The sequence below is a fragment of the Salvia miltiorrhiza genome, chromosome 4, assembly GCF_028751815.1.
Source record: "Salvia miltiorrhiza cultivar Shanhuang (shh) chromosome 4, IMPLAD_Smil_shh, whole genome shotgun sequence".
NCBI classification, from domain to species: domain Eukaryota; kingdom Viridiplantae; phylum Streptophyta; class Magnoliopsida; order Lamiales; family Lamiaceae; genus Salvia; species Salvia miltiorrhiza.
The window spans coordinates 9,590,693-9,618,678 of record NC_080390.1 but is presented as its reverse complement, the minus strand read 5'-3'; the positions used below and the strand labels follow the sequence as shown (position 1 = coordinate 9,618,678).

At 38.2% G+C, this 27,986-nt stretch overlaps 1 protein-coding gene across 2 annotated transcripts; it reads left to right on the top strand.

Annotated features, from left to right (window-relative positions):
* The first annotated feature begins 20,640 nt into the window (after window positions 1–20,640).
* On the top strand, window positions 20,641–23,678 carry LOC131022631 (endochitinase A-like). Of its 2 annotated transcripts, none has more exons than XM_057952137.1 (6): window positions 20,641–20,927; window positions 21,394–21,550; window positions 21,728–21,845; window positions 21,937–22,021; window positions 22,124–23,065; window positions 23,193–23,678. In XM_057952137.1, the coding sequence occupies exons 1-6, from the start codon at window positions 20,922–20,924 to the stop codon at window positions 23,382–23,384; spliced, it is 1,500 nt and encodes a 499-aa protein (XP_057808120.1). In that variant the 5' UTR covers window positions 20,641–20,921; the 3' UTR covers window positions 23,385–23,678. The 2 variants fall into 2 exon arrangements, with proteins under 2 accessions (XP_057808120.1, XP_057808121.1); XM_057952138.1 differs by having other exon boundaries at window positions 20,648–20,927; window positions 22,127–23,065.
* Window positions 23,679–27,986: the final 4,308 nt, after the last annotated feature.

The following is a 27,986-nucleotide window of genomic DNA, read 5'->3' as shown; positions in this document are numbered from 1 at the left end:
TCACAAATGAAAATTACAAGAATTAAACACATAACTGAAATTAAATAAATCAAAGTACAATACATAAATTAGGTTCTATTTATAGAGCTGAAAATAATAAATATTAATATATTTTTAATAAAAAAAATTATTATAAAAATTTATCTAAATAAAATTTAACCCACCAATTAAATGTTGACGCATGGCACTTCAAGACAAAAAGGAGAAAGGCATGACTTGGGGCGACAGAGGTACTCGGTCACCAAAATTCGGTGACTTTCTATTTATTTTAATAAATTCAAGTTGTTGTCGTATTCGGGTGACTCTCCATGAGAGTCACCGTTGGGAGTGGTCTAAACCCACGAAAATTCATGAACTTTTTAAAGTCCAAGGAAATCTAACAGAATCTCAAATCAATACACCCCCTAAGTTAGTTAGGTAGGGACATTTATTATTTCCTATTAAACAAAAAAAATGTAAATATCATGAAAACCACTTTTTTGGAAAGAGAGAAATAACTGTATCTTTAAGCAAGGTGTGTGGAACAAAGATAAATTAGTTTTGGAGATCAAGATGAAGCTTTGGAGTTGGAAAATGATTTTTAAGTTGGAGGCGCCTGTTTTGGATCTCCAATCCTGGCTCTCGCTTGAAGGGATCTTGAGTTGATGGTTCGTGTCGTGTTGGTGGCTCCTGCCTTTGTGTTTTCCTGGTTGTTTGGCTTGTTCTCTCTGTCTGGTTGCTGTCTGTATTGAACTCTTGGTACTTCTTGTACCTTTCCAGTTATTTAATTTTGCTTTTTCTGATCAAAAAAAAAAAATGAAAACCACTTTATCAAAAATACTCTGAAACTTTCGAAATGTTCTCTAAACCCTCAAACTATTAGGTTTTTATCAAATATATCCCGTATCTATTTTTCGGTTACTAGAAACGTGATGTGGCTCGTCGGATGCCACAATGTAATTTATATTCTATTTTTTTTAAATGACTTCGTTTCGTACCATATTCTATCATGTTTATCCATAATTCTAGGTTATTAGAGTGAATTTCAACCACGATAGGAGTGACTTTTAAATTTCATAATTGATCTTTTTAAATAATATGGTACGAAACGACGTCGTTTTTGTCATTGCATTTAAAAAATAGAATATAAATTGTATTGTGGCATCCGGCGAGCCACATCACGTTTTTGGTGACCAAAAAATAGATGCGGGATATATTTGATAAAAACCTGATAGTTTGAGGGTTTAGAGAACATTTTAAAAATTTCAGGATATTTTTAATAAAGCGAGTATACTTTAGGGGTTTTCGTGATATTTACTCAATCAAAAATATTGTTTATTTACACGATTGACACGTCATCAGAACAATCTAGACATTTATATCCGCAAGAGTAATAATAGAAAAGAAAACTAGTACATTCGCCCATGCGATGCACGGCGAACATAGTTTTGCATCAAAATTAAACGATGTAGCGTGTGTATCGGTTAAGCGATTAGGGGTTAATGTCTAAAATCGAAGGTCTTGGGTTCGAGCCCCTGTGACGCGGCCTTTAAATTTCTTTATTCAATCATGTTAATTTATCAAAAATAAATAAATTAAATGATGTATCAAATAAATAAAAAATAAATAGTATCAAATATAGTTAGAATATAAGTAAATGTAAATTATTTTTTCTTAAAAAATAAAATAATCTACATCAATTACTCAGGAAAGATCCTTAATTTTATTTTATAATTTTGAAAAGTATCATTTTTAATTTTCCATCTATTTGATGGAAAACTTTATTTTCTTCCTTAAAATTATAGAATAAACACATCATTCAAATTAAAAGAAACGAAGAAACAATAAAAAAAGAGTTTTCACATCACAATATATAGTTTTAAAACATAAGCTAATCATGCATAAAATTAATTTTTTCTAAGTTAGCTCATTACCTATGTCATCTTATTAGAAAAGCTTCAATTGATAAGTAGGAAAATAAATTATATTATTAGAGTTTATTAGAATACTAATAAAAGAGTTGAATAATTATTTGATACCAAATCAAAGATCTTGCATTCATCTTTAATTTAAGATATATATATAGAATATTTTTTATAAATAAAATTTGATTTTTTTAAAAAATCATCAAAATATGAAAAAGAGAATATGAGAGAGAGAGAGAGAGTAGAAAATTGAAGAATACGTATGATAAAAGAGAGGCGAGAGGAGCGAGAAAATATATGAGATATGGATTTGTTGAGTTTTATAAATACCCATTGATTGATTCTTTAATTACAATTTTGCCACAAACTGTGTTTTCATATACTCCCTCCGTCCACGAAATGAGTACCCATTTGTGGACGGCACAGGTTTTAAGAAATGTATGGAGTGTAGTGTAAATAGTTTAAGGGTCCCACTTTTTGAGTGTATTAATTAAAGAGATGTGTGGGGTACACTTGCCAAAAAGGGAAATGGGTACTCATTTCGTGGACGGACGAAAAAGGAAATATGAGTACTCATTTCGTGGACGGAGGGAGTAATAAATAGATGAGTTGAAAGAAAGGAGAAAAATGTTGTCAGCGTTTAAGTGAAATTAAGGATTTTCTCTTTATTTTTTAAATTTTTAGGTAATCTTTCTTTTCTTTTCTTTTTTAATTTGGTAGTAGATAAAACTTTAAATAATAAACCGAATTTTTGAGAAGTAAACTAAAATAAATTATAAAATTTTACTCCATCCGACTCACACAAATATAAACATTTATAAGTGACACAAGTTTTAAAAAAATATTATACAAAAAGTATAATGTGAGTGGAAAAATAGCTCCATTTCATGAAAAGTAGAGATAAAAATTAAAAGGATTGTGATGAGAGTATATGAAAATAAAAATATTTATATTTTTATCAGATGACTCAGTATAATAAAATGTTTGTATTTTGTGAAACGGAGTAAGTATTAAAAAATATATATATATTGGATTTCGACCCACCCCTTCACCTCACTTTTCAGAAGATTTCATATCATTGTTCAAATATTTACATGCAATAAATCATGCAATATTAATGAGTTGTCGAAAGTGAAAGTCTGATATACTATATCGGGGAGTTATCATAGCACATGGAATTCGAATAAATTAGGTATGATTGATTCAACATTTATATTATTGAAGAATTTGTCGTTCAAATAATAAAAAAATTATTGAAAACTCTGGATAAGATGGTCGGTGAAACTAGTAATTTATTTCAACTTACGTGAGTTTAATATTCCAAACTTCGAATTAGTTTGTAGGGGTGGTTAAAATTAATACTTCCTCCGTCTATCTTAATTAATTTTGTTATTTAAATACGTTTACAATATCATTTTCATTTATAACTATAAGATCCACACCCTCCACTTATAATAATAGTGAGACCTAAACTTCACTCACAAATATTCACTATTATCAACAATTATTAACCATTTTCTTAAAACACGTAACGTTCACAAATTAAAAATAATATCATAGACGAAGGGAGTAATAAATAGGGTAAATATTCGATTTTGTCCTATCGTAATAGTGTTTTAACAAAAATGTCACAATCTAAGGATAAGTTCATACAAGTATCCATCGTTTCATAGTTTAGTCATTTTTGTCCCAGAAACAAATTCCAACACCAGAGTGCTGACGTGGAATGCCGGAATTCCACATCACAATTCTTACGTGGCAAACTTTTGTTGATGTGGCATTTATTTTTTAATTTAATTTTTTTGTTTTGTCCCATCGTATTATAGTTTTAACAAAAATGTCCCAACGTATTATAGTTTTAACAAAAATGTCCCATTGTATTCAATTTCCTCATCTCAATTTAGAAAACCTGTTATTTTTCTTATTTATCATTTAGTGACAAACATACAACTTGATATGCAATTGTTTCAAAAATTTCCATCAAAACATTTCAATTGCCTAAACATAATTACATCAAAATGGCTAAACTTGAGCCTGACAATATTTCATTCTTCCTTTATATTGAAATAGTCTAATTGATGTCAAAACACAAAACAAAATAAGAGTTTAAGGTGGTGTGAGGTTTTCAACTTGACTCTCTTGCATTCCCGTGTGCTCCCTTCTCTGTCATTCATGTTATTTGGAGGTCTTACAGCTGCTGTGGCCGCATCATATCCACTAACAAAATGTACACGGCGTGTACCAGGATCCTAAAAAGCATGTATATGTAAGCGAGTACAACATAGTAGAGGCTTCATTAGAGAAATTTAAATGAAGGACAGAGAAGGGAGCACACGCGGAATGCAAGAGAGTCGAGTTGAAAACCCCACGCCACCTTAAACTCTTATTGTGTTTTGTGTTTTGGCATCAATTAGACAATTTCAATATAAAGGAAGAAGGGAGTATTGTCAGACTCAATTTTAGCCATTTTGATGTAATTATGTTTAGACACTTGAAATGTTTTGATGAAATTTTTTGAAACAATTGCATCTCAAGTTGTATGTTTGTCACTAAATGATAAACAAGAAAAATATCAGATTTTCTAAATTGAGATGAGGAAATTGAATACGATGGGACATTGTTGGGAACCTTGTGGAATATCATAATCCTTGTTTTGATGATACCAAAATTTATAGGTCTTAATTGTAATAGACTAGAACAGTTTTGAACTCAAGTGTTAGAGTTCGTTTCTAGTTTAGCTTGCGGTTCTGAAGACTGAAGACTGAAGGACGAAGGACTGAAGACTGAAGATACCAACTGAAGTATCAGTTGAAGAATCAGTTCGGAACTGATTACTAAATGCGTGCTCCGTGGACTCAGCAAACTAATACTAAAGTCAAGTATCAGTTAAACCTTCTTCCTCGGACTGAACTTCCAACGTTCAAAGGAAGCCACGTACTCACAAAAGTACAGCCGCATTAAATACAGAGATCTCAGGATCTCCTTATCTCTGCAGAGGTCATTCCTATTTGGTGGCTACTTTATCAGAGACGTCACATCTCCTGTCCTTCAAGAGAGCCGTTTCCACCAAACAAGGAACCTCGAAGATTGAAGCCTCAGCCCAAATTCGAAATGCTCTCCAACGGAAGAAATCTTGAAGACGTTTTCCGCCAACGGATCTATTCAAGACCTCTCCAATAAATAGCGCTCGAGGATCAACTTCAATCTTCACCGATTCAACAACATAAGCTGAAGCTCTGCCAAAATCGCTACTCAGCCTAAAGCTTAACCTCCCCAAAGCTTGAATCGAAGAAGAGAATTTCAAAGCCAAAATCAGTCACTGCTGATTACATACATTCTCTTAGACCTTAGGCAAACCTCTGTTTACCCAGAAGCCAAGGTCAAACTTGCTCCAAAGAACTTGTTCTTTGAAGTACAGTTGGCAACCGTTCAAACCTCCTTTCAAGAAGAAAGAGTAGAGTGTTTGAGTGATTCGGAGTTCAGGAAGGTACTCTGACTCTGAGAAGTCTTAGCGCGGGTTGTGCTAAGCGAGAGAAATCCGACACGAGTGAAGTGTGGGTACTGAAGAAGTGGTTTCTTCAGTGGTACGTTTGTGTGCACCCGACAAACACACGGTTTGGTTTGCAGTGCACCTGTTAAGCACTTGCGGAGTGGATTGTTGGTCTGATCAACCGACCGTGGATGTAGGAAAGGGTTTTTCCGAACCACGTAAAAGTCTCTGTGTTATTTACAGCTTTCAGGTTTACATTCTTACTTGTGTTGTTTCAATTGATAAACTGAATACTGAATAACTGCAAAGAGAAACCTAAGACTAACAACGTGCTCAACCGAGGCTATTACGAAACTAAGTTTATTTCCGCTGCGTATGATATCAGTTTGACTGATCTATCTTCTGATAGTCAGGAAGAGTGTTATCATCTCTGTTTTAGCAAACTCGATTGAAGCCCTTACGTGCATCAGTTAAGTTCCACTAACTTAACTGATAACTCCTTAATGAAGAGTTTTCAGTATCAGTCGTCAACCCTGTTTGGTCAAAACTCCTTTCAGTTAACATGTGTCATAGTTTGCGTGTAAAGTTTCACTTTGATCTCTATCTTGAGATCCCTCAGTTTGAGGAAAGAAAAATAGCCCATAGGTGTATCCCCCCCATACACCTATTCGAGACCCTCCGGACCTAACAATTGGTATCAGAGCAGGTTGTTCGCAAGAACACTCTGATTCTGATTAGGTTCTAACTGAACTAGATCCTATTGAGGGTAACTTGTCTTTGATCGAAATCTTCTCTCAAGATTCTTCTTGAGATTGCCTGCTCCGTGTTCTTTTCTTGTTTCCTGCGTGCTTTTCCTTTTTCTTCCAATGAACAGGATCAAGAGAGACTCCTCCAGCGATTATGTCCATACATACTTTCGAGGAGTCAACGAACTTGAGATTGGGACATTGGATTCTGACCACGACGACAGATTCATCTTTCCAGAAGAAAATTAGGATCCAATCCACTCATAGTCAGAAGGAATGAGCAGATACGATCAAACTCTACAAGAGTATCAACACCTAAGAACGAGATTTGAAAATCTCCTTAGGGAGCACAGACAGATCATCAGAGAGATCGATCATGTGCGAGATGCTCGAAGGATCATCATGCGCTACTACATTTCAGATGAAGACGAAGCTGATAAAAGAGATGTTCAAGAGCGCAAACTGATCAACAGACTGAAACTGCTTCAGTCTCATAAACAAGAACTTCTACCACGTCTTGAGGAAACAGAGACAGAATTCAAATGGACGTCAGAAGTATTTGAAGAAGTGATTCATGAAGAAACACTTCGTTTCAGAAGGATGATGAAATGAGAAAAGAACGTACAGAAATAACCGGCAGACTCGTAACTGATGGAGAACCAGTCATACATTCCAGGGGGAACTTCCACAACGGTCAACGACTAATCTAGTGCTAGTCATTGTGTAAGCTTCTCTCAACAAATTGATTTGTCTACATGACTGAATTTCCTTATTTACTTCGACTGAAATTTGCTTTTAGGCTGATGTGTCATTAGAATTATTTTCCTTTTTTTTTAAATGACACGTAGAAATTTCGTTCAAATATGGGTGACACACGTTCACACGATCCCACTCTTTTTACTAACAAGCGGATTGATCCACGTGCCACGTCTCCATTTGCACGGATTTCAAAAGTTTTTTTTAAACCGCCTTGTGCACGATCTTTCACATTCTCTTCAAAAATCATTTCATATTCTGAAAAAGATTTACTCAATCTCAGAGAAATCTCTTGTGCAAAAATCTTCGAGTGTGTTCTCTTCAAGGTTAACAGTGAAAATCCATAGTTCAATCTCTGTAAGAACCAAGTTACAGATTTTTGCAGAAATCTTCTTCTTTCAAAAATCCACATGGCGAAATCCACATCTCAACAAGCAGTGTGTTACGAATCCATTGTAACCTCTGAGACATTTCAAAATCTCGCTGAGTTCGACAAGATTGATGAAATCTTGAAACGCCATGGATGGACGAAGTTCCTTCAATGCTCACCAGAGTTCCTTCTCGACAAATGACCATCAGAGAATTCTACGACAATATCAAGACTAATGAGTCAACTGGTGATCTCACAACAAAAATCACTGTCTTCACTGATGAAAACTTCTCAGAATCCACGAAGATCTCAATCAACATCTCACGTGTGGCAAGAGATTTGTTCAATCTCCCAACTAATGGACCAACACCATTCTTTACTGATGATGAAGCCACAAATCTCATGAGAGATACACTGATGAGTGATGCACCTGCCGACTGCAACATCACAAATGTCTTGAGCATGTCAAGATTACATCCTCATCTCAGACCAATCGCCAAAATGATCAAGAGATGCTGGTTTGGGATTCTTGGATCTCCTGGTCATCTCTCGAGACCACACAAACTGGTGTTGATTGCCCTGCTTCAGAAAGGCCCATTCAACTGGGAGAAGGCCTATCTTTAAAATTCTTGCTGAAGAAAAGAAGGAATCCCATTCCTCCAAGCATCTTCGTCAAGGAACAAGAGTGTATTCACTGATCCTTCACAGCTTAGAAGGATTTCGATGTTTCTGGAAAAACACAAGTGTCTTCCACCATCCACCTTTTTGAAGGACAGAAGAGCTCAACCAAAGGGACCACTTGTCTGATGAGTGAAACTCTTTTCTCCACTGCTGAGGCACACTACAAGACTCGAGGCTCAATCAAAAGGAGTCTTGACAGTACCTCATCTCCAGTCAAGATCTTGCTCGACATTCCTCAAAAGTCTCACAATGAGGATCCTGAAGAAGCTGCACAAAAAACTACAGAGGAAGTGCAGATTCCGAGCACTGAAACGTCTCAACAACGGCCTTCCACTGTTCCTCCACAACATGAAGGAGAACGACAGCCAAAGGAGACACAAGCAGCTGGTTACGGAAGAGCTGATACAGAAGAGCCTGCTTTACCTCCTCTCAAAGGATTCTTTCAATATTGTCTTGAAGGGTTCAACAAGAAACTGAAGCTTGCAGAGACTGCTGATATCAATGCTGCATCCTCATCCTCTGTAACTCCAATCGCTCTTCTCAGAAACTACGTGACACTGCTGGCTCAACATTGTGTCACAATCACATTTCCCGCACTCATGGCAACCCAGAATCCTGAAGAGTTCCAGGACCTCGTCAATTACTTCTTCTTCATCTTTGTCAAGACGATGCCCAAGTCTCAATTTCAGGAGATTGACAAAGTTCTCACAAATGAGGAAATGGATACTCTAGAAAGCAGTGTCTTTGAGAAATTCAAAGTCACTAATCTCTGGGATGCAATCCATGACTGGGCACCCAACTTCAAACAGTACCTGATTTCCAAAGGTCTTCTCAAAGAAGATGATGCTGAGGGTACTGAAGACCATCATGAGTCTCCACCGCGTCAGACTGCTCCTTCCAACATAAGAAATGAAGACTCTGTTGGTGAAGATCAAAGATCAGCAAAACCTCTCACTGATGAAGAAATACAAATGTTTTACGAGAGACTGATCATTCAAGAAGAAGCAACTTATGAGCTCAAAGTCAAAATGGTTTTTCTTGAATCCACAGTCGTGCATCTTCAACAGCAACTGGAAATCCAGACCAAGTCCAGCACTGCTCCTGAGTCTCTTCACAAAGACAAACAAGAAGAAGACAGGAAGGGAAAAGAGACGCAAGTTGAAGGACCAACTGAAAGTCCTCCGAAGAGACAAAGCAAGAAGCTCTGCATCAACTAAAGACAAAGGAAGGTCAAGGAATGTCATCTGATTTAAAATTCAAATCTGTAAATGGTGTTCCTAGATAGTTTTGTCAATCTCAAACTGCCTTGTATTTCCCTGCTTCTTACAACTGTTGATGGTTTCTTATATGCATTACTCTGGTTTTTATTCAATTCTGTTCCCTGAGCCTTACTGATTTATTGATATTGGATTATCAAATTTAGGGGGAACTCTGTTTGAGTGTTATCAGTTATTGACTGTTTTCCTAACTGATTGTTGGGAACTTGCATTAATTGGCTTTTACCTTGACTGATAAAGAAAATAGGATTTGGATGTCATAATGATTGACTGGCGACTATGCTTTAGCTTTTGGAATTTTAAAATTCTGAATACCTCTTTTTGGACTTATCTTTTCAAATCATTGCATGCACTGTACGCCGCCTATTTTCGGCAAGAGATTGTATCAAATATTCCTTATCTGTTTAAATATCTTATTTTAAGGTATTCCTCTGACGGACATTAATTACGGACGTCAAATTTCATTAAAAACAACTTAGCGCGCAGAATTCAAACCGCCCATGTCTTTTCAGTTGCCCTAGTATCAGTCCATTATCCACGATCACACTGCATCACATTCTGTACACTGTCTCCACTACTCACGTCTCCACTACTCACGTTCTTCATTCTCTACTTCATCACTTTCACCATATCTGTTGCATTCTTCTAACTCCTGAATTCACAGCATCCTACTGTGAGATTGCTCTGTGCAAACTTCTATTCTTTTCAGATCACGCATCAGAAATGGCGAGAACCAACACAAAGAAGAACGACAACAAGGAGGAAGTCCCAATCAATAAAGAGATAAGATATGAACAATCCGTGGACAAGGATTCATTCAGAAAGAAGCCAGAATACGCCAAAGTCTCTAAAATTCTCAATCAACACCAATGGACAAAGTTCGTCACCATTGAAGCTAAATATCTTCTCGACGACGCAGTCAGAGAATTCTATGAGAATCTCAAGTTCAACAGTTTCGGAGAACTTATCTCCGAAATCAAAGTGTTCAACACACCAGACTTCACCACAGAACAGAAGGAGACTCTCAACGTCTCTGAAATCGTCAGAAAACTGTTCGAGCTACCGAACAGTGGAATTCCATTTTCAAGCTTTACTGATGAAGAAGCCAACAAGATTCTTAAATCCGCTTTGAAGGAGAAGACTGAATCAACGGAAAGCACTGTCACTCTTTCTCACCTCCAACCTGAATTCACGATGCTAGGCAAGATCATCCAGAAATGCTGGATAGGGGCAACAGGAACCCCTGACAAAGCTTCACAACCGCAGAAGAATGTAATGGCAGCCCTTCTGAAGGATGAAGACATCAATTGGGAAGAAGCTTATCTGAAACTTCTCTACAACGAAGCGCACAACACAAGACCAGCAACTATGGTTCGACAAGGGAACAGGGCGTCCCAGATCATCATCTATGAAACGCGACATCACCGCAGTTTGTACTGGCCGGAGATGATTAAATTCACGGACAGTCTGCGACTTTTCAAAGTTGCAAAAGAAGGACCCAAACCCTCTCTTAAATCAAAGGTAATCCTTATCTCCTCCCCTCAGTCATCTGAATCAGATGTCCCTGGATCACCTTCTCTAAATCCCTTTGTCCACACAAATGTGCCCCGTCGATCTCGTTCCACCCTCCCCCAAAAGACATCCAAGAAAATCTCCAAACCAAATCCAACTTTTGCCTCCAGAAAGCCTATCTCTCCTAAATCCAAAGGCAAAGCTGTATTGGAGATGATCCCTGAATCGGATCCTACTGGTTTGTCAGAGAAAACCCACGCAGTCGTTGAACTGTAGTTCGAAGGTCAACGAGATGCAACAAATCATCTCCGACGTCTCTTTGGTGATTTCGATACATCTTTAGAAGTCTATCAAAACCTTCATAGACTTCTCACTTACACTTTCCTGAAGACGGCGTCTTGCCCACAGGTCAACAGTCTTCAAAACACAGCAGCCGAAGACTCGTTTGAAATGGAAGAGGCGTCTTTGATCAGCCTTTTTCAAATCACAAGAGTTTGGGATGTAATCTATGGATTTGATAGATTCGCCATGGATTATCTGGATTCCTTCAGCCATTCCAGACATCTAACTCCATTCAATGACGATGCTGGCACTTCTAAAGTGTCTGGAGAACCTACTTTATCTGAACCTGCAACTGATCTACTCAGTACATCGCCACATCGCCAGAATCCCCAAGAAGCATCTGCATGTGAGACTGCTCCTCAAGCAGAATCTGCGGCTGACTTAGCTTCTTCAGAACAACTGATGAATGATTCAATCAGTCAGTTGAATTCTGAGCCTTCAACCATTCTGCCAACCTCAGTTGAAGATAACCAAGCTGGAGTCATTGACGTAGATGCACCTCTCTGCTCATCGCCTGCAGCAGAAATGAAATCAGCTGGCAATGCTGATCCATCGTCCCCTGAAGGACAAGTAGAGGACATCACAGAGACTTCTCAACCATCTTCTTTCGAAGGCCTCAACATCAATCAAGAGCGGATGAGTACGCAACTGCCTGCTGAAGAAGAAGCTCAATACTCTGCTCCTCCGAGCAACGCCGAGGCATCCACCTCAAGAGCTCCCTTTGCCGATCAGCAAGCGAAGGCTCCTCCTGTCGACTCGAAAACGCCAATAGAACACGTCGAACTTCCTCGACCAACTGGACCTGTTCTATTTGATTCTGATGAAGAAACTGATGAGCTCCTCACTGTCTGGAACAGCAGAAGACCACTCAAGACTCAGTTTCTGATTCCTGAAGGTACAGCAGATCCAGTTGATGTCCTGCTCGAGCACATATCCAACCAGCAACATGAAATCGAGTCACTCCAGCATGAAGTCGATCGCCAGAATATCTACGGAGCCAAGTTTGTGAAGAAGCTCATAGAAGTTCAAAAACAGGCAACTGATGACATGATTCATCATGCCGTTTTGATCAATCAGCTTAAGATTGACTTGAAGAATGATGAAATTGATCTTATCAATTTCAAGAAGGAGATGATTGATCCGACCAAAGGCCTTCCCAAAATCAAGAAGGATCATAATGACTTACATACCTTTTTGCTTGAAACAGAGATCAAGAGAAAGCTGCAACTTCAGGAGTTCCATACTCAATTCGACAAACTGCGGCTTGAATTTCTGAAGGATTTCATGCTTTCAGCTGACGCCAAGATGCTTGTGGAAGAAGAGATGCGCCCTGTTCTGGGTCGCCTTGCAGCAGTTGAACAACAACTTCAACGTCCCCGAGAGTTCCCTGACTCTGCCCTTCTTCAGAAGATGTTTGACGAACTTCAAGAACTCAAAAGCCGACTCCCTCCTAATGATGCCAAAAAGGGGAAAGAGGATATGAAGAAGCGCGAACGAGAGTTGAGTTTTGACCTTCCTGCATCCTTGAAAAAGGACTTTGCCGAGGCTGAAGTCCTTATCTCAAAGTTTGCCAAGTCCTCTGTTCAAGCTCCTCCCTCTACCTCAGAGGAATTCAACAGGAAGAGGCCCAGAGAAGAAAGCTCCTCAAAGGAATCAGAGCCGAAGGCCAAGAAGGCTCTTCATCTGGTTGAAGACAAGAAACTTGATTTCTTACGCAGTCTTCTGGAAGGACAAAAGCTCCAGCACTACATCAGCGAAGGTATAATGGTATCGTACATGGATAAGTTTGAGCATTAGGACAAATGGATACTGTCTGACTTGAACGACTGGTGGGAAAGATTGAAGGAATGCTACACCAAGTGGATGGTCTTCGCCAACATTAAAGGAGACAGAGATTTCCGGAATGAAGCCTGGAAATACTTCCTGGTGCAGCAGCCTAAACGAGCGTTGGTCTTGAGAATGCAAGAGGCTCAAAGAAAACTCAGAACCGGCATTCCTGACCCCATGAAGAAGATGGTGGCTCCACCAAGGATTAAGAATGGAGTCAACAGAGACAAAATCAAGGCGGAGATCAAAGCCATCTACAAGATCTGGAATGTGAATCCAGACACCCATCCAGCCGCCGCAGATGAAATCAGGAATGTAGTCTTCAATTTGTATGGTCAGAGACCTTGAGTCTTTTGGTTGTCTTTTCTTCAGCTATGTTGTTCTTTTCCGCTTCTAATTGTATCTCGACTGATGGCTTATCAGTCTTTCTTTAATGAAAAGAACTTCTTTTTGATCTCAATCTGAAGACAATGACTCTTTGTCCAGACTCTGATTATGTTTTTATGTCTATTTTCTTTGTTATGTTTTAGAACTATTTCGTTCTTAACTCTAAGTACAAGTTATTAGGTCCTATTGTTAAGGGGGAATTGTATTCACCCCAGTTTTAGAACTTGTGCTGTGAGTTCAGTCTTTTTGTTTGTCTAGAACTGTTGTATGGTTTTGGCATCATTAAAAAGGGGGAAATTGTTGGGAACCTAATGGAATATCCTAATCCTTGTTTTGATGATACCAAAATCTATATATCTTAATTGTAATAGACTAGAACAGTTTTGAACTCAAGTGTTAGAGTTCGTTTCTAGTTTAGCTTGCAGTTATGAAGACTGAAGACTGAAGGACGAAGGACTGAAGACTGAAGACTGAAGATACCAACTGAAGTATCAGTTGAATAATCAGTTCGGAACTGATTACTTAATGCGTGCTCCGTGGACTCAGCAAACTGATACTAAAGTCAAGTATCAGTTAAACCATCTTCCTCAGACTGAACTTCCAACGTTCAAAGGAAGCCACGTACTCACAAAAGTACAGCCGCATTAAATGCAGAGATCTCAGGATCTCCTTATCTCTGCAGAGGTCATTCCTATTTGGTGGCTACTTTATCAGAGACGTCACATCTCATGTCCTTCAAGAGAGCCGTTTCCACCAAACAAGGAACCTCGAAGATTGAAGCCGCAGCCCAAATTCGAAATGCTCTCCAACGGAAGAAATCTTGAAGACGTTCTCCGCCAACGAATCTATTCAAGACCTCTCCAATAAATAGCGCTCGAGGATCAACTTCAATCTTCACCGATTCAACTACATAAGCTGAAGCTCTACCAAAATCGCTACTCAGCCTAAAGCTTAACCTCCCCAAAGCTTGAATCGAAGAAGAGAATTCCAAGCCAAAATCAGTCACTGCTGATTACATACATTCTCTTAGACCTTAGGCAAACCTCTGTTTACCCAGAAGCCAAGGTCAAACTTGCTCCAAAGAACTTGTTCTTTGAAGTACAGTTGGCAACCGTTCAAACCTCCTTTCAAGAAGAAAGAGTAGAGTGTTTGAGTGATTCGGAGTTCAGGAAGGTACTCTGACTCTGAGAAGTCTTAGCGCGGGTTGTGCTAAGCGAGAGAAATCCGACACGAGTGAAGTGTGGATACTGAAGAAGTGATTTCTTCAGTGGTACGGTTGTGTGCACCCGGCAAGCACACGGTTTGGTTTGCAGTGCACCTGTTAAGCACTTGCGGAGTGGATTGTTGGTCTGATCAACCGACCGTGGATGTAGGAAAGGGTTTTTCCGAACCACGTAAAAGTCTCTGTATTATTTACAGCTTTCAGTTTTACATTCTTACTTGTGTTGTTCCACTAACTTAACTGATAACTCCTTAATGAAGAGTTTTCAGTATCAGTCGTCAACCCTGTTTGGTCAAAACTCCTTTCAGTTAACATGTGTCATAGTTTGCGTGTAAAGTTTCGCTTTGATCTCTATCTTGAGATCCCTCAGCTTGAGGAAAGAAAAATAGACATAGGTGTATTCCCCCCCTCCCATACACCTATTCGAGACCCTCCGGACCTAACAGAGATTTTTGTTAAAACTATAATACGTTGGGACATTTTTGTTAAAATTATAATACGACGGGACAAAACAAAAAAATTAAATAAAAAATAAATGTCACATCAACAAAGTTTGCCACGTAAGAATTGTGATGTGGAATTTCGGCATTCCACGTCAGCATTCCGGTGCCGGAATTTTTTTTTGGGACAAAAATGACTAAACCCTGAAACGATGGGTACTTGTATGCACTTATTTTTAGGTTGAGACATTTTTGTTAAAATGCTAATACGATGAGACAAAATCGAATATTTACCCTAATAAATAATCTTACATTTCAAATAAGTAAGGGTGAGCAAACTCAGATTGGACCCGTTACACCGACCAAGACCGATGGGTTCGGTCCAGACCAAACCAACCCATAAGGCATACAGGGACTGATTTTTTCACGGATCAGTATGGGTCTAAATCTACTCGAACCCATTGAACCCAAACCAACCCGTACCTGTAAAATATATAGTATTTGTTTTGTACTTTTATAATAATTAAGTACTCTCTCTGTCCCATTTATAGTGGCTCAAAACGTTTTGGCACGAGAATTAAGGAGAAAATGTAAATTGGTTAAAAGTGGTAACGCCTAAATTTTTTTAAGGGTTAAATTTTTTCATTTGTGGAAACAAGCCATTTATAGTGAGACGTCCCAAAATAGAATACAAGCCACTTATAGTAGGACGGAGGGAGTAACTTTTATTCTCTAAAATAACCTAAGTCTAAAATCCCTCCTTTGTTCAAAGTCGCCGCCCCAGCACTGCGCCGAACCGCCTCTCTCGGTCCATCGGTCGGCGTCGCTGCATCGAACGCCCCTTCGACCTTCTTACTTTCGGCCTTCTTCTTCGGAGCCGCACGCGACGCAAGCACTCCTATCACCACTGCCCATTGGCGTCCAGCAGCACGTCGTGCTGCCCCATAATTTATTTGTTCAAAATAGGTACAAATACATACTCCTTTCGTCCCAATTCAATAGACCACTAGGCTTGGGCACAGATGTTAAGAAACGAATAATTTATAATAAAATAGGAGAGAGAAAGTAACTTTTATTGAGGATATAATTGTCGAAAAACTAGGAGAGAGAAATAAGAAAAATGTAATTATGTGTGAGGTACAATGACATTTGGTGTAAATAATGAGTTATGTGAGAATATTTTGTATGTATTGACTTTCTATTTGAAGAAGTGGCCTATTGAATTGATCACTATTTTTATACCAACAAAAACTGCAACTAAACAGTGTAGTTGTAGCACGAAAACAGCAAGCAGAGTATCGTATCCACATGGACTATTATAACGAATCACTCTAAGTAATCATAAGTAAACTCTAATAATATTCGGGCAATCGATATATGAAGAAGATTTAACCAAACAAAATTGCAAACAAAATCAAATAAAAATCAAATAGATAACTCAAATATATAAAAGGCTCTGACCCTAGGGAATGTACTGTTGTTAATCAAACACATGTATTCAACCTATTGATTCAATTACCAATTTAATCTAGCCCTGATGAAAGATCACAACACTATTCATAAGCTTCTCTAACGAATACCTATGAACGTACATTAATTAACCCCTTTTCGCATTCAAGACTCCAATGAATAAATTAACTCCAAATGGCACACAAAGAATGGTTTCCTATAGTTTCACCTGTCGCATTCAAGACTCAAGGCTAACACTATATCATGCATTCCTGAATCGGCTAAACAATTATCGCATTCAAGACTCAAACTGAACAGCTAGACATGTAAACTATTGATCAGATAATTCACAAGATAATAAGCACCAGGAATCATGAATCACAAGCTTGAGGGCAAATTGATATCAATAAATCAAAAATACATATTCAATCAACTATATACAAACCCTAGGTTCAGATAAAGGAACTAGGCAGACATAGCAAAATAAATCAAAAGCACAAAAAAAAACAGCAATTGTAAAAATTAAATTAAATAAAACTCTGAATAAAACTGATGAACAATCTTGAATCTTCAATCCTTGCAAAAATCCGATCCAAGCTCTAAAAACTAGAAAACAACGAAAAATAAAAGCTAAAGAACTCAGAAATAAAGTTGGGAACCCTCCATAGGTAAAAAGAAGACCTATATATAGTGTCAGGGTAAAATACAGAGTTTGAACTCGAAAATAACACAGAAAACGCACAAAATATCAAAATTCCGGTCCCGCGGCGGCCGCCGCGTTCTAGGCTAAAAACAGGCACTTTCCGGCGACCTTCCCGGCGGTCGCCGCCATCGCCGAATTTTCGGCGGTCGCCGGCTGGGTCACCGGCGTTGGTGCAAAAAACCTTATTCACCCAGCGCTCACCGTCGGGTGGTCGTCACTACTACACGCGACTTTCTTATTTCAGTCATATCTTTCTTATTCAAACTCTGATTTTAGATCCGTTTATGTTCACGAACTCATCTTGAGACGAACTACAACTTCTATTTCAGACCATTTTTCCAAATTCGAACTCAATAATCCTTTAAATTCCTTCAAAGTTCGAGCAAGAATCATGTTTCACAAGATAAAGCAATATAAGCACAAAACAATCATCCAACACTCAATTTTCTATAAAATTAAGATCATATGAACGTTAAAAACTATGGAAACATGAGTGCTATGCTATCATGAATTAGGACGCCCAAAAAAGGAAACATGACGTATTGAATTGGGATGGAGGGAGTAGTATATTATATATATGCAGTTCATCAGATTCTGACACTCATGTGCTGATTGAAATTACTTCATTAAATGCGAATAATTCGTGCAAATTTTTTAGATCTGAATTCCACTTGTGCAAATACACAAAGGAAATAGCATGCATCTTATATACCGTTTACGAAAAAAGAAAAAATGGTTAGAGAATGATTGATGTTAGGGATTGAATGAGGTTATTAATTAACGGACATCAATTGAAGAATTTGGTGTAAAATAGGGAAAATTACAATCAGAAAATTCTAGCGGATCAGACCTAAATCGAATTGAATGCAATGATCGATTTCGATCCGATCCAAGTTCGATTATCAATTAATTTTCAGTTCGATTCAATTCGTTCTTTTTTTTCCGGATATTCAGTCCTAACCGATCGGTTCGAGTTGGACTCGATGTTCACCCCTACAAATAAGTCAGTATAAAATAGGGGTTAATTACGCCAAAACTCATAAACTATACTCTAATTTTCAAACTTTTCATGAACTTTTTTTTTAAATCAGCAATTCTCTAAATTTAAGGGGTTGAACAATTTTTCCATACTTTTTCTCCGGTGAAGCTCCGAGCTGACCTACCGCCTACGTGGTAATACCGACCTGACATGGCACCTACTTGGACTGAAAATTTGACTCTTGAAAAAAAAAACAAAAAATCATTCTCTTCCTCACCAGAGGATCACCGGCAGCCATGGCTCCCTCCAGCTATTATAGCCGCCACCACATATAGCTGCTCCTCCACCGTCGCTGTCCTCGCGCCGCCGACCTCCGCTACATCGTCCACTGCCGCCTCTCTTCCCCACCACCACACCTCTCTATTTGCCGCCTCCAAGGAGCTTTGCCGTCCTCGTTTTACCCACCACAATCACCAGATCCGCTGCCTTCCTCTTCCCCCAACCACCCCCGCAGACCCTCCACAGCCGCTGCCTCCCAAGAGCTTCACCGTCGTCGTTTTACCCACCATCATCACCAGATTCGCCGCCTTCCTCTTTCCCAACCACCCCGCAAGTTCCACCGTATCAAGACCCCTCTCTCTCCACCGCCCTCCCCCCACCACCATCATCAGATCCGCCGCCACCAACCACCCCCACAGATTCATCGCCTCCCAGATCGAACAGTGGGGTTTTTTCCATGGATTGAGAAATTAGGGTTTCCTCCCAAATCCTCGAGCCCTTCACCAAGGAATAGCTCTGCCACCTTGATGTCTTGGAGGCTGGGAATTTGGAAGGCATGGTTGGGCTCGGAGAGAGAGAAAGAGGGAGAGGTTTTTTCGGTGGGCTCGATCCCCAACTGAGAGAGAGAGAGAGAGAGGTTTGGGCTCAAAACGACGTCATTTTATCCCCCCAAACTTAACAACGTCGTTTTGGTTCTCGTCCGGCAATGCCATGTCATATTTCAGGTCTCTTAAAAATGCCATGTCAGCTATGAATTTTGGGATTTTTAAAAAGCATGGAAAAATTGTTCAGCCTCTTAAATTCAAGGAATTGTTGATAAACAAAAAAAAAAAAGTTCATGAAAAGTTTGAAAATTGAAGTATAATTCATAAGTTTTGGCATAATTAACCCTATAAAATATAACCATTCTAAAAAAACATCAAATAGACCTGCTTTCGTCAAGGACTCTATTCTAATTAATCCAAAACAAAAAACACATATCTATCTAACAATTAAGAAAATACTTATCTAATTTTAATTCAGTACTCCCTCCGTCCCAACGAAAGTGGTGCGTATTTCTTTTTGAGTTGTCCCAACGAAAATGGTGCATTTCATTTTTTAGCAAAAATTAGGAAATTTAATAACTTAATTAACAAAACTAAATGCACCCTTATTTTTTCTTAATTAAGTTAATTAAACACACACTCTATCTCTCTCTTCTATCTTCCCTGTCTCTCCTAGAACACTCTCTCTTCCATTGGGATGAAAGAACGAAAGCAGCCCGCCACCGTGGCAGTCACCGCCCTTACCCCCAGGCGCCTTCCCCCGCCGTGCTGGAGCCGCGAGTTGACGGCGCCTTCCCCCGTCGTGCTAGTGTTTCGATTTAGGGCCTGGTTTCTGCGTCGATTTGAGAGATCTAGGGTTTGGCCATGGCACTCGTTGTGGTTTCTGCGACGTCCATGACACTCGATTTGAGAGATCTAGGGTTTGGCCATGGGGTAGGCGGAATGAGGCAACTTCCAAGGCTTTGATTCGGGGTGGACGGCGTCATTGAGGGGGCTTCAACGGTGGCGGAGTTTGCAAATGGAGATTGGGGGCTAGAGCCTATCCTTCAGCGGCGGCGGCAGCTCGTCTTTCTTGCCACGATCAGTGAGCCGATGAGAAACGATGATGCTGAGGGTGGTGCCACCGGCGCGGCGGCAGCGTAGCTGACGGTGGGGGCGACGCTAGGGATTGGGAAGGGGTGGGGGGAAGAAGGGGAGAAAGACGATTCGGGGGGGTATTTTTTTAATTGATTTTCAATATATTTTTTTAAGTCATTAATTACAAATATAAACTAATTAAAAAATTGAAAAAGTATAAAAAGATTAATTTCATAAATAAAATAGAAAAAAATATATATAAGTATAAAAAATTAAAATTTTGATTTAAATTTAATTTAAAATCACTAATTATTACATACTCAATTAAGGATAAAATTAAAAATACATTTAAATTCCTATACAGTAGCCCTTTAAATCTCATGTTCAGAAGAAATGCACCACCTTCGCGGGGAGTATATATAAAGCTCATGGATAAAAATAAAAGATGTATCTTGGTGTTAAAGTTGAACCCACCACCACCCCCTAATCAAAATAGCAATGATTTTGAATGCTGTAAAACTGCAAAAGCAAAAAGGCCCTCATTAAATATTTGAAAAATAAAAATATTGTGTCTTGGTACTTTCTCTCTCTTAAACCAATCAGTAATCACTATTACTACTATATTTAAAAACAAATAAATGAACAGTTTACAGATCATACGATTTCAAATCCTCGTTTGAGTTGTGTTTCTTAAAATATTAAGCTGTCAAAGGTATCAAGCAAACGACCCCTCCGATTTATGAACAACCATTTCTGCATTTCTGTTTCCTCTCAGACAACAACTCCTCAAAAAAAAAAAAAAAACAGAACATTAATTCTTGTACTAATTTAAAAAGTGACACCACACACCTGCAACTTCAATAACAATCTTCTCCTTCAGTTTCTCTCTCTCTGCAGCTCAACACACCTGTCTGATTTTACATCAGCAAGCAACAATGGCAGTAAGTTCTTCACCATGTATGTCCATTTTTGTACATGCCCATGTTTGTTTTTTCCATATATTTCTCTGTCTTTATCTCTGTGGTGTTAGTGTGTGTGTCATTTGGAGCATCTGAGGTGGCTGCCAATGATAAAGATTGAATCTTTCTTTAGTTTAGCTTTGATTGGTTCAGTTGTTGTTGTATTTCTCGAAATAGTCAGCTGGAAATCTCCATTTTTTTCAAAAATTTCAATTTCTTATTATTGATTTATTTATTTATATGCTAAGAGATTTTAGCTTGTGGGTGATTTGGATTTTTGTTTCAGACGGTTCTTGATTAGTGCAGATGCATATGTTTTCTAAGGAAAAAATTAAGGATTTTATCTGTCTGCATTTGTATATATGAAGTTGTGAATTAGGCCACTAAATGTTAGATTTTTGGGGATGTTTCTCCTGCAAATTTTTACATATTTCTTTGGTGAATTCAGACATCCGTACAATTTAGGCCACATAACAGAGATCTAGGGATGGTGGTGAGGGAAGTTGATGAAGATCTAGCTATTTTTTTGGGAATGAAGAATGGTGAGAAGGAGAGAATTGTCCTTGCTCATATTGACAATTTTGAGGAGTTTGATGGCTCAACAAGTACTCTTTCTTTCCTACCTATGTTTTATTTGAGATTTTTGCTTTTGTTTCCTATTATGCCTATGTTTGATCTTCTCAGACATTTTCTTGGCATTTTCACTCTAAACTGTGACTAGATTTGTGTGTCTTATGGTGCTTGAGTTTGCATTCATGGTCCGTGGTTTCGTCTCATTTTAGGCGCGGAGCCAATGCCCGATAGCTTCTTGTTGTTAAATGGATTGGGAGAAGAGGCATTTCAGAGTTTGGCTGATGACAGCTTGCTCAATTTAGAGACTGGCAAGAATGACCATGAATGGTATAGTTTCCCATGTCCACCACATATATAGATAGTGTCGTGGTTGATCTCGTCTTGAGTTGTTATCGTCTGATGTAAGATCGTGTCTCAGGCTTCTCGCGCAGCAAGATGCTCAGGACTTAGCAGCAAATCAGGCTGATGCATCTAGTGGTGAATGCATTTCTCTGAATTCTGAGGCAAGTTGTGCATTTCAATTTGTTGGAACAGCTTGTAAAATCTTGGATATTTGTGAAGGTTTTTTCAATTTTAGGCTCAAATTTGTTCACTGTTTTCTGCAGCAGCTACCAAAATCAAACAATTTAGGCTCTTCAGCTTCTGCAAATAGAAGGCCTCTATCATCTGGTGGCAGAAAGCCATCATCTCGAGCAGCAACGCCTAATAGACGGCCAGCATTGCCTGCAAAATTGAAGCCTCGTGCCTCCACACCCACATCTCGTGCTGCTTCAAAACCTGCAGCAGCAGCAGCAGCAGCTTCTGCTAAACCTGTGGCTTCTCAAGTGAGAACCTCGACTCCTTCAAGAGCTGCACCGAGGTCTTCTACTCCAACCTCTAGAGCTACCACGCCTGCAGCTAGCTCGAGGCCTGCATCCACGTCTCGTGCTTCCACTACAGCTGCTAGATCATGCTCTGCTGCACCCACGCGCAAGCCAGCAACACCATCAACCACATCTAGCAAGTCTCCTTCGGATGGAGCCTCTTCAAGGGGGAAAAAAAGCTCCATAGTAGCCACAAAGAACCCGGTGGTACCAACACGTGGAGGCTGTGGTTCCTCGTCTAGGCTATCAAATCCCTCGGAGATGCTCTCCGTGTCTCATGATGCCCCACAAAGTGTGAAAACATCCATGCCTAAAAGGCCTGCATCTGCATCAAGAGGGAGGCCTAGTGCCATCTCGTCTCCTTCCAAAGGGAAACCGAGGCAAAAGTCATGCTCCCCTACCAAAACACGGGCTACAGTTGGCAATGCTTATAAAAATGGGAGCACGACACTATCAAGAAGTCGAGGATACAGCAGCCGCGCTGGTGGAGGTGGCGGTGATGATGTTAATCCTGTTTTGATGGGGACGAAAATGGTGGAAAGAGTGGTGAACTCGAGGAAACTAGCTCCGCCTAAACAAGATGAACTCATCTCTGTCGAGAATCCTAAGAGATCTTCCCATGAGAACTCGGGTTTTGGGAGATCACTCTCTAAGAAATCACTAGACATGGCTATAAGGCACATGGTAAGGCATTCTTTCACCAAAATGCAACTGTTTTTCTATTTTTCTGAATCATTTCTTGTTAGTTTGATGCATACTAGGTTTATGATTCTTGCATTTGCTTACAACTACTAGTTTTCCTCTCGTGCAGGACATCAGACGAAGCGTTAACTCTGCTGGCAGCTTAAGACCAGTTGCAACTTCTGCTGTTCTGTCCTATTTTTCCAATGGCAATCAATCCAGTTCTTCTCAAAGCAGCTCTTTTGGGGTCTCGGAGTCTCCGGTCACATCGTGCAGCGACAGTTCCAAGTCGAGCAATGGCGTTAGCTCCTATTTTTCTTGATAGGAGAGGCTGGATTTTCATCATCAACCAAAAAAATGCATGTTGAGAGAGCGAGATGTGAAGAAGGTGGTTGTTATGGTGTGATAATATTGCATTCGGACATGTTTTCGTGATGATCCTTAGCAATACTAATGTTAAAAACTACTTTGTTCATTATTAATTAAAACTGTCTGTAATTATGTAGAATGAAAAGAATATCTCCTGATTATGTTGCAGCCAAATGCATATATGGCTCGTTTGCTACGTGGTATGGAATAATGTGTGATATCTTTGATTGAGATATCTATTAATTTACTAATATCAATATCATATTTGGTAAATATAGTAAAAGAAGGGTGTGCTACAGAATCAAAAAGATATTATTAGAGCATCCACATTGGGGTTACATGATAGCCTACATGATAGCTTACTTGATGAGGGGGGGCCACATTGTATAAAGATGCTGCATTGGGGTTACATGATAGCCTACATGATTTTTTTAGTTTTGATTTTTCCATTTTTAATTTAAGTTTAATTGCATAAATTTAAATCACACAATTTAATTCAAATTTAAATTGCATTAATTTTGAAATCCTAAAAATTACATAAAACTTAATTAAATAAAAACAAATCCTAAAAATAACTATTCCGGCCCTAGAGGTCCGAAACGTGCCCAAACATGCTCCATCAAATCATATTGGAGCGTGGCGTGCAACTGCCTATCTCGGAGAATAGTATCTCTTTGCACATATTCCTCGAAGAAAACTGGGGTTGCTCGACCACTCTCCGTCGAGTCACTGCTAGACGCCCCATGTCCCGTGTCGCCATCACTCCAATTGGTTGCTCCTTCACCTTCGTGCTCCACAATCATGTTGTGAAGAATGATGCAACACAACATGATGTCCCTAAGGTGCTCCAGGTACCAATTACGCGGATTACTGCGTCGGCGAAAAGAGACGACTGGTTGAGAACGTTGATGTCGTTGTATGAACCAGCGACACCGAAGAAGGCATGCCAAATCCACATATCGTGGGATGCAACGGCCTCCAAGATCAAGGTTGGCTCCCCTTGATCACCGCGTGTATATGCCCCGTGCCACGCCTTAGGGCAATTCTTCCACTCCCAATGCATACAATCAAGACTCCCGAGCATCCCGAGAAATCCGTGTCGCGCCTCGTGCATCTGAGTAAGGCGTGTGATGTCCTCCGGCGTTGGACAACGCAGATAATGGGCTCTGAAAGCCCGGATGACAGCCTTGCAGAACTTCTTGAGGCATAGACGCCCGGTCGAGTCGGCAACTTTGAGATACTCATCAAAAGTATCCGCACTGACGCTGGCGGCTAATTGACGGATAGCCGGCGTGCATTTCTACAAATGGGAGACAGAGTCCCGACCTATTGCATCAGTGTTCATCTGGAAGTAAGTATCTTCACCTTGAACAGCCTCGACGATGCGCAAGAACAGCTCCTTCTGCATTCGAAAACGCCGTCGGAAAAATGTAGGTTCGTACGTCGGATTGTCGTTGAAGTAGTCTTGCATAAGACGTAGATGGGCATTCTCACGATCACGGTGGACGTAAGACCGGGGACGTTTAATACGTCCCGGCTCCAGTGCCGGTTGGGTGTAGATGTGAGCAAGCAATTGTTTCTGTAACTCTATTTCCTCCATGATCGCGTGAGCTACACCGTCGGATGAATCAGACGAAGAATCGTGGTCGGATTCCGCCATTGTCGGAAGAGAAAAGAAGGAAATATTGAAAGATGTAGATTGGAAGAGTGAAAGAGAAGAATTGTTGAGTGAAGAAAGTGAGGAAGAAGAAGAAGGGAAAAAAAATGATATAAAGAGAAGAAAAAAAAAGAAAAAAAAAAATCGAACAGTAAAAAAAAGACACGCAAACCGAGGCAGTCAAAGCTGCCTTCAAAATTCAAAATTCGATTTTTTTTTAATGGCTCGTGTTAAACACGCGCCTGAATTGAATAGGCTATCGGGCAACACGTTAGAACGTGTAGCCCTCGTGTAAGGAGAGGTTGCATTGGCTTACATGATGGCGGCTCTACACGAGTAGGCCGCATCGTGTAAGCGATGTGGATATTACACGATGCGAATGCTCTTAGTAAACAGCAGGTCATTAATTTATAAAAGATTTTGATTTTTGAAACAATTAATGTATTAGGGCGTTATCATGCATGGGAAAGGAGCCCATGTAGTATGAATCTTCATTTTTGTGGTTTGAGTGCACTCTTTCATTATTTGACTTGAGTTAAATTATGGAGGTAAATTTATGTGTTAATAGGCAAAAATGCCCTTTTCTTATAAACACTTGTAAAAATGCCCTTTTTCACTTATGAAAAAGGGCATTTTTACAAGTGTTTATAAGAAAAGGGCATTTTTGCAAATGCCTCTAAATTTATCCCCTTTTTTTATCACAAGCGAAAGTTAAATCATAAGGTGGGTGACATGGCTTTATTCTTTGTTGACTGTGTCTAAGTTAAATAGGGAAATATTGAAAGAAGATTCTATTCAATAAATTGACGCCTCCTCTTTGAAAATTAAAAAAGGAGGCATTATTTAATTTCAAAATGTGCAAGGTTTGTTTGAAATGTTCTCAGAGTTTTGTTTATTTGTGGTAGATTACATTTCAATTAATTAATTAATCCTTTTGTCCATATGGTGGCATTTCCTCTAGACATGATGTTTATTTGTGTAAATCTAGATTCGTTGATTTTGTTCTTTCGTCCTTGTCTTTGTTTGCCACCAAGTCAATAATACTACAGTTTTGTGATGAGATAATAATAATATACTTTTTTAATTAGCCAGCTCTCTCAAAAGTTCAATATTTTAACTTGCTTCGTTGAATTTCTTTGCCAAAACATTTTTGCTTTCATGTTTTTAACCTCTCCAGCATAAGGGGGTTATATAGGGAGTAGATAACTTTTAAGAAATTTTGCATTTTTTTTTTCAAATCACATAAAAGAATTTCACTGCAAACAGTCTTGGTCATAAACACCCTTTATTAACAGCTTTATGATTTATGAACATAAATTTTTCAAAGTTGAAGTAGTAAACATAAGCTGAATGAATAAACGTTGAAACTTGAAACTGCAAACAGTCTTGGTCATAACTAATTAACATGGCATAGAAGGTCCTATTTATTTCTATTCAAACCATTTCCTAGTATCTATTTTGACGGAATGCTCAGATTATTTATTAGAAAATAATAATACAATTTAGATCCAACTCTATATGTTATATGCACAACCAGTGACGTAGCCAGACTTTTCAGTCAGGGGGGGCCAAATACTCTCTTGGTTCCAACTAACTTCGTAAATATTTTTTTTTACCGTCTCAATTAAGATGATCAATTTTCTTATATGGAATAAATATATATAAGCAAAAAAATAAAATTAATCACTTATTTCACTTTATTACCAAAGACACTTAAAATACTAAGTTCTTAAATTTTCTGTCGAAAATAAGTTGATCAACTTAGCTGAGACGAAGAAAATAATAATCATAATATTATAAAAGACTCCGAATATTAGCAATTTCAATAAAATCATAATGCTACATTAGTTGCACCATAATATTACAAAAATAAAAATAAATATTCTACCATCATAAAATTTCTCTTCTATTTAATTTTCATGTTTTGAAATCGCTACATAATCGTTTCATTAGTACATATTTACAAATTCATCATTTCTGATGTAAGATATTAGACAATCATTCGATAACATATCTCATATACGATTGAGTAGAGAGAAATTGGAATTATTACTAAAAATAATACTAATATTTTGTATTTATTTAATATTAAATATAAAATTACTAAAATACCCCTAATGTTTTTAAAATTTTCAGTGGGGCCCAGTGCCCCCACTGCCCCCCCTCTATTATTATTTATATATATATATATATAAGAATTAAATTATAATTTAATCTCCATACTTATTCTTAGCATTATGAATTTAATCTTAGAATTATGAATCATACTTATTATTATTATTATTATTATTATTATTATTATTATTATTATTATTATTATTATTATTATTATTATTGATTAATTAGTTCATAATTTATTTTAAGCAAATCATAATTTAATTCTTAGAACTATGAATCATACTTTATTATGAAAATCTTAATTTAATTTTTAAAAACTATAAATCATACTTTATTATTATTATTATTATTATTATTATTATTATTATTATGTAAGAAAAAAAATTGAATTTAATTTTAGAATTATAAATCATATAATTAACCTTAATAATGTACTTTGTTGTTACTATAAAATTAATTAGAGAAATTTATTATGAAGATTAAATTATAATTTAATTCTTATATATATATATATTGATTTATTGTATTTATTTAATGATACAAATCCATAATCTTAACAATTAGTTTTGGTATTTCCAAACACTGGATAATGAATCTATTAGAATTCATTTTCCATGGAATTATTTTCCTAAAAATAACAATCTCAATTCACATTACTTTCCTGACAAACAAATATGCCCTAAGGGCATGTTTGTTTGTCAGGAAAGTAATGTGAATTTGGATTGTTATTCCCAGGAAAATGATTCCGTGGAAAATGAATCCTAATAGATTCATTATCCA

Excerpts from the sequence above, each read along its gene's own strand:
- LOC131022631 (XM_057952137.1), top strand. Across the intron at positions 21,846-21,936 it reads GGCAAGAATGACCATGAATG|GCTTCTCGCGCAGCAAGATG; the intron begins GTATAGTTTCCC and ends ATCGTGTCTCAG. Across the intron at positions 23,066-23,192 it reads ACATGGCTATAAGGCACATG|GACATCAGACGAAGCGTTAA; the intron begins GTAAGGCATTCT and ends CCTCTCGTGCAG.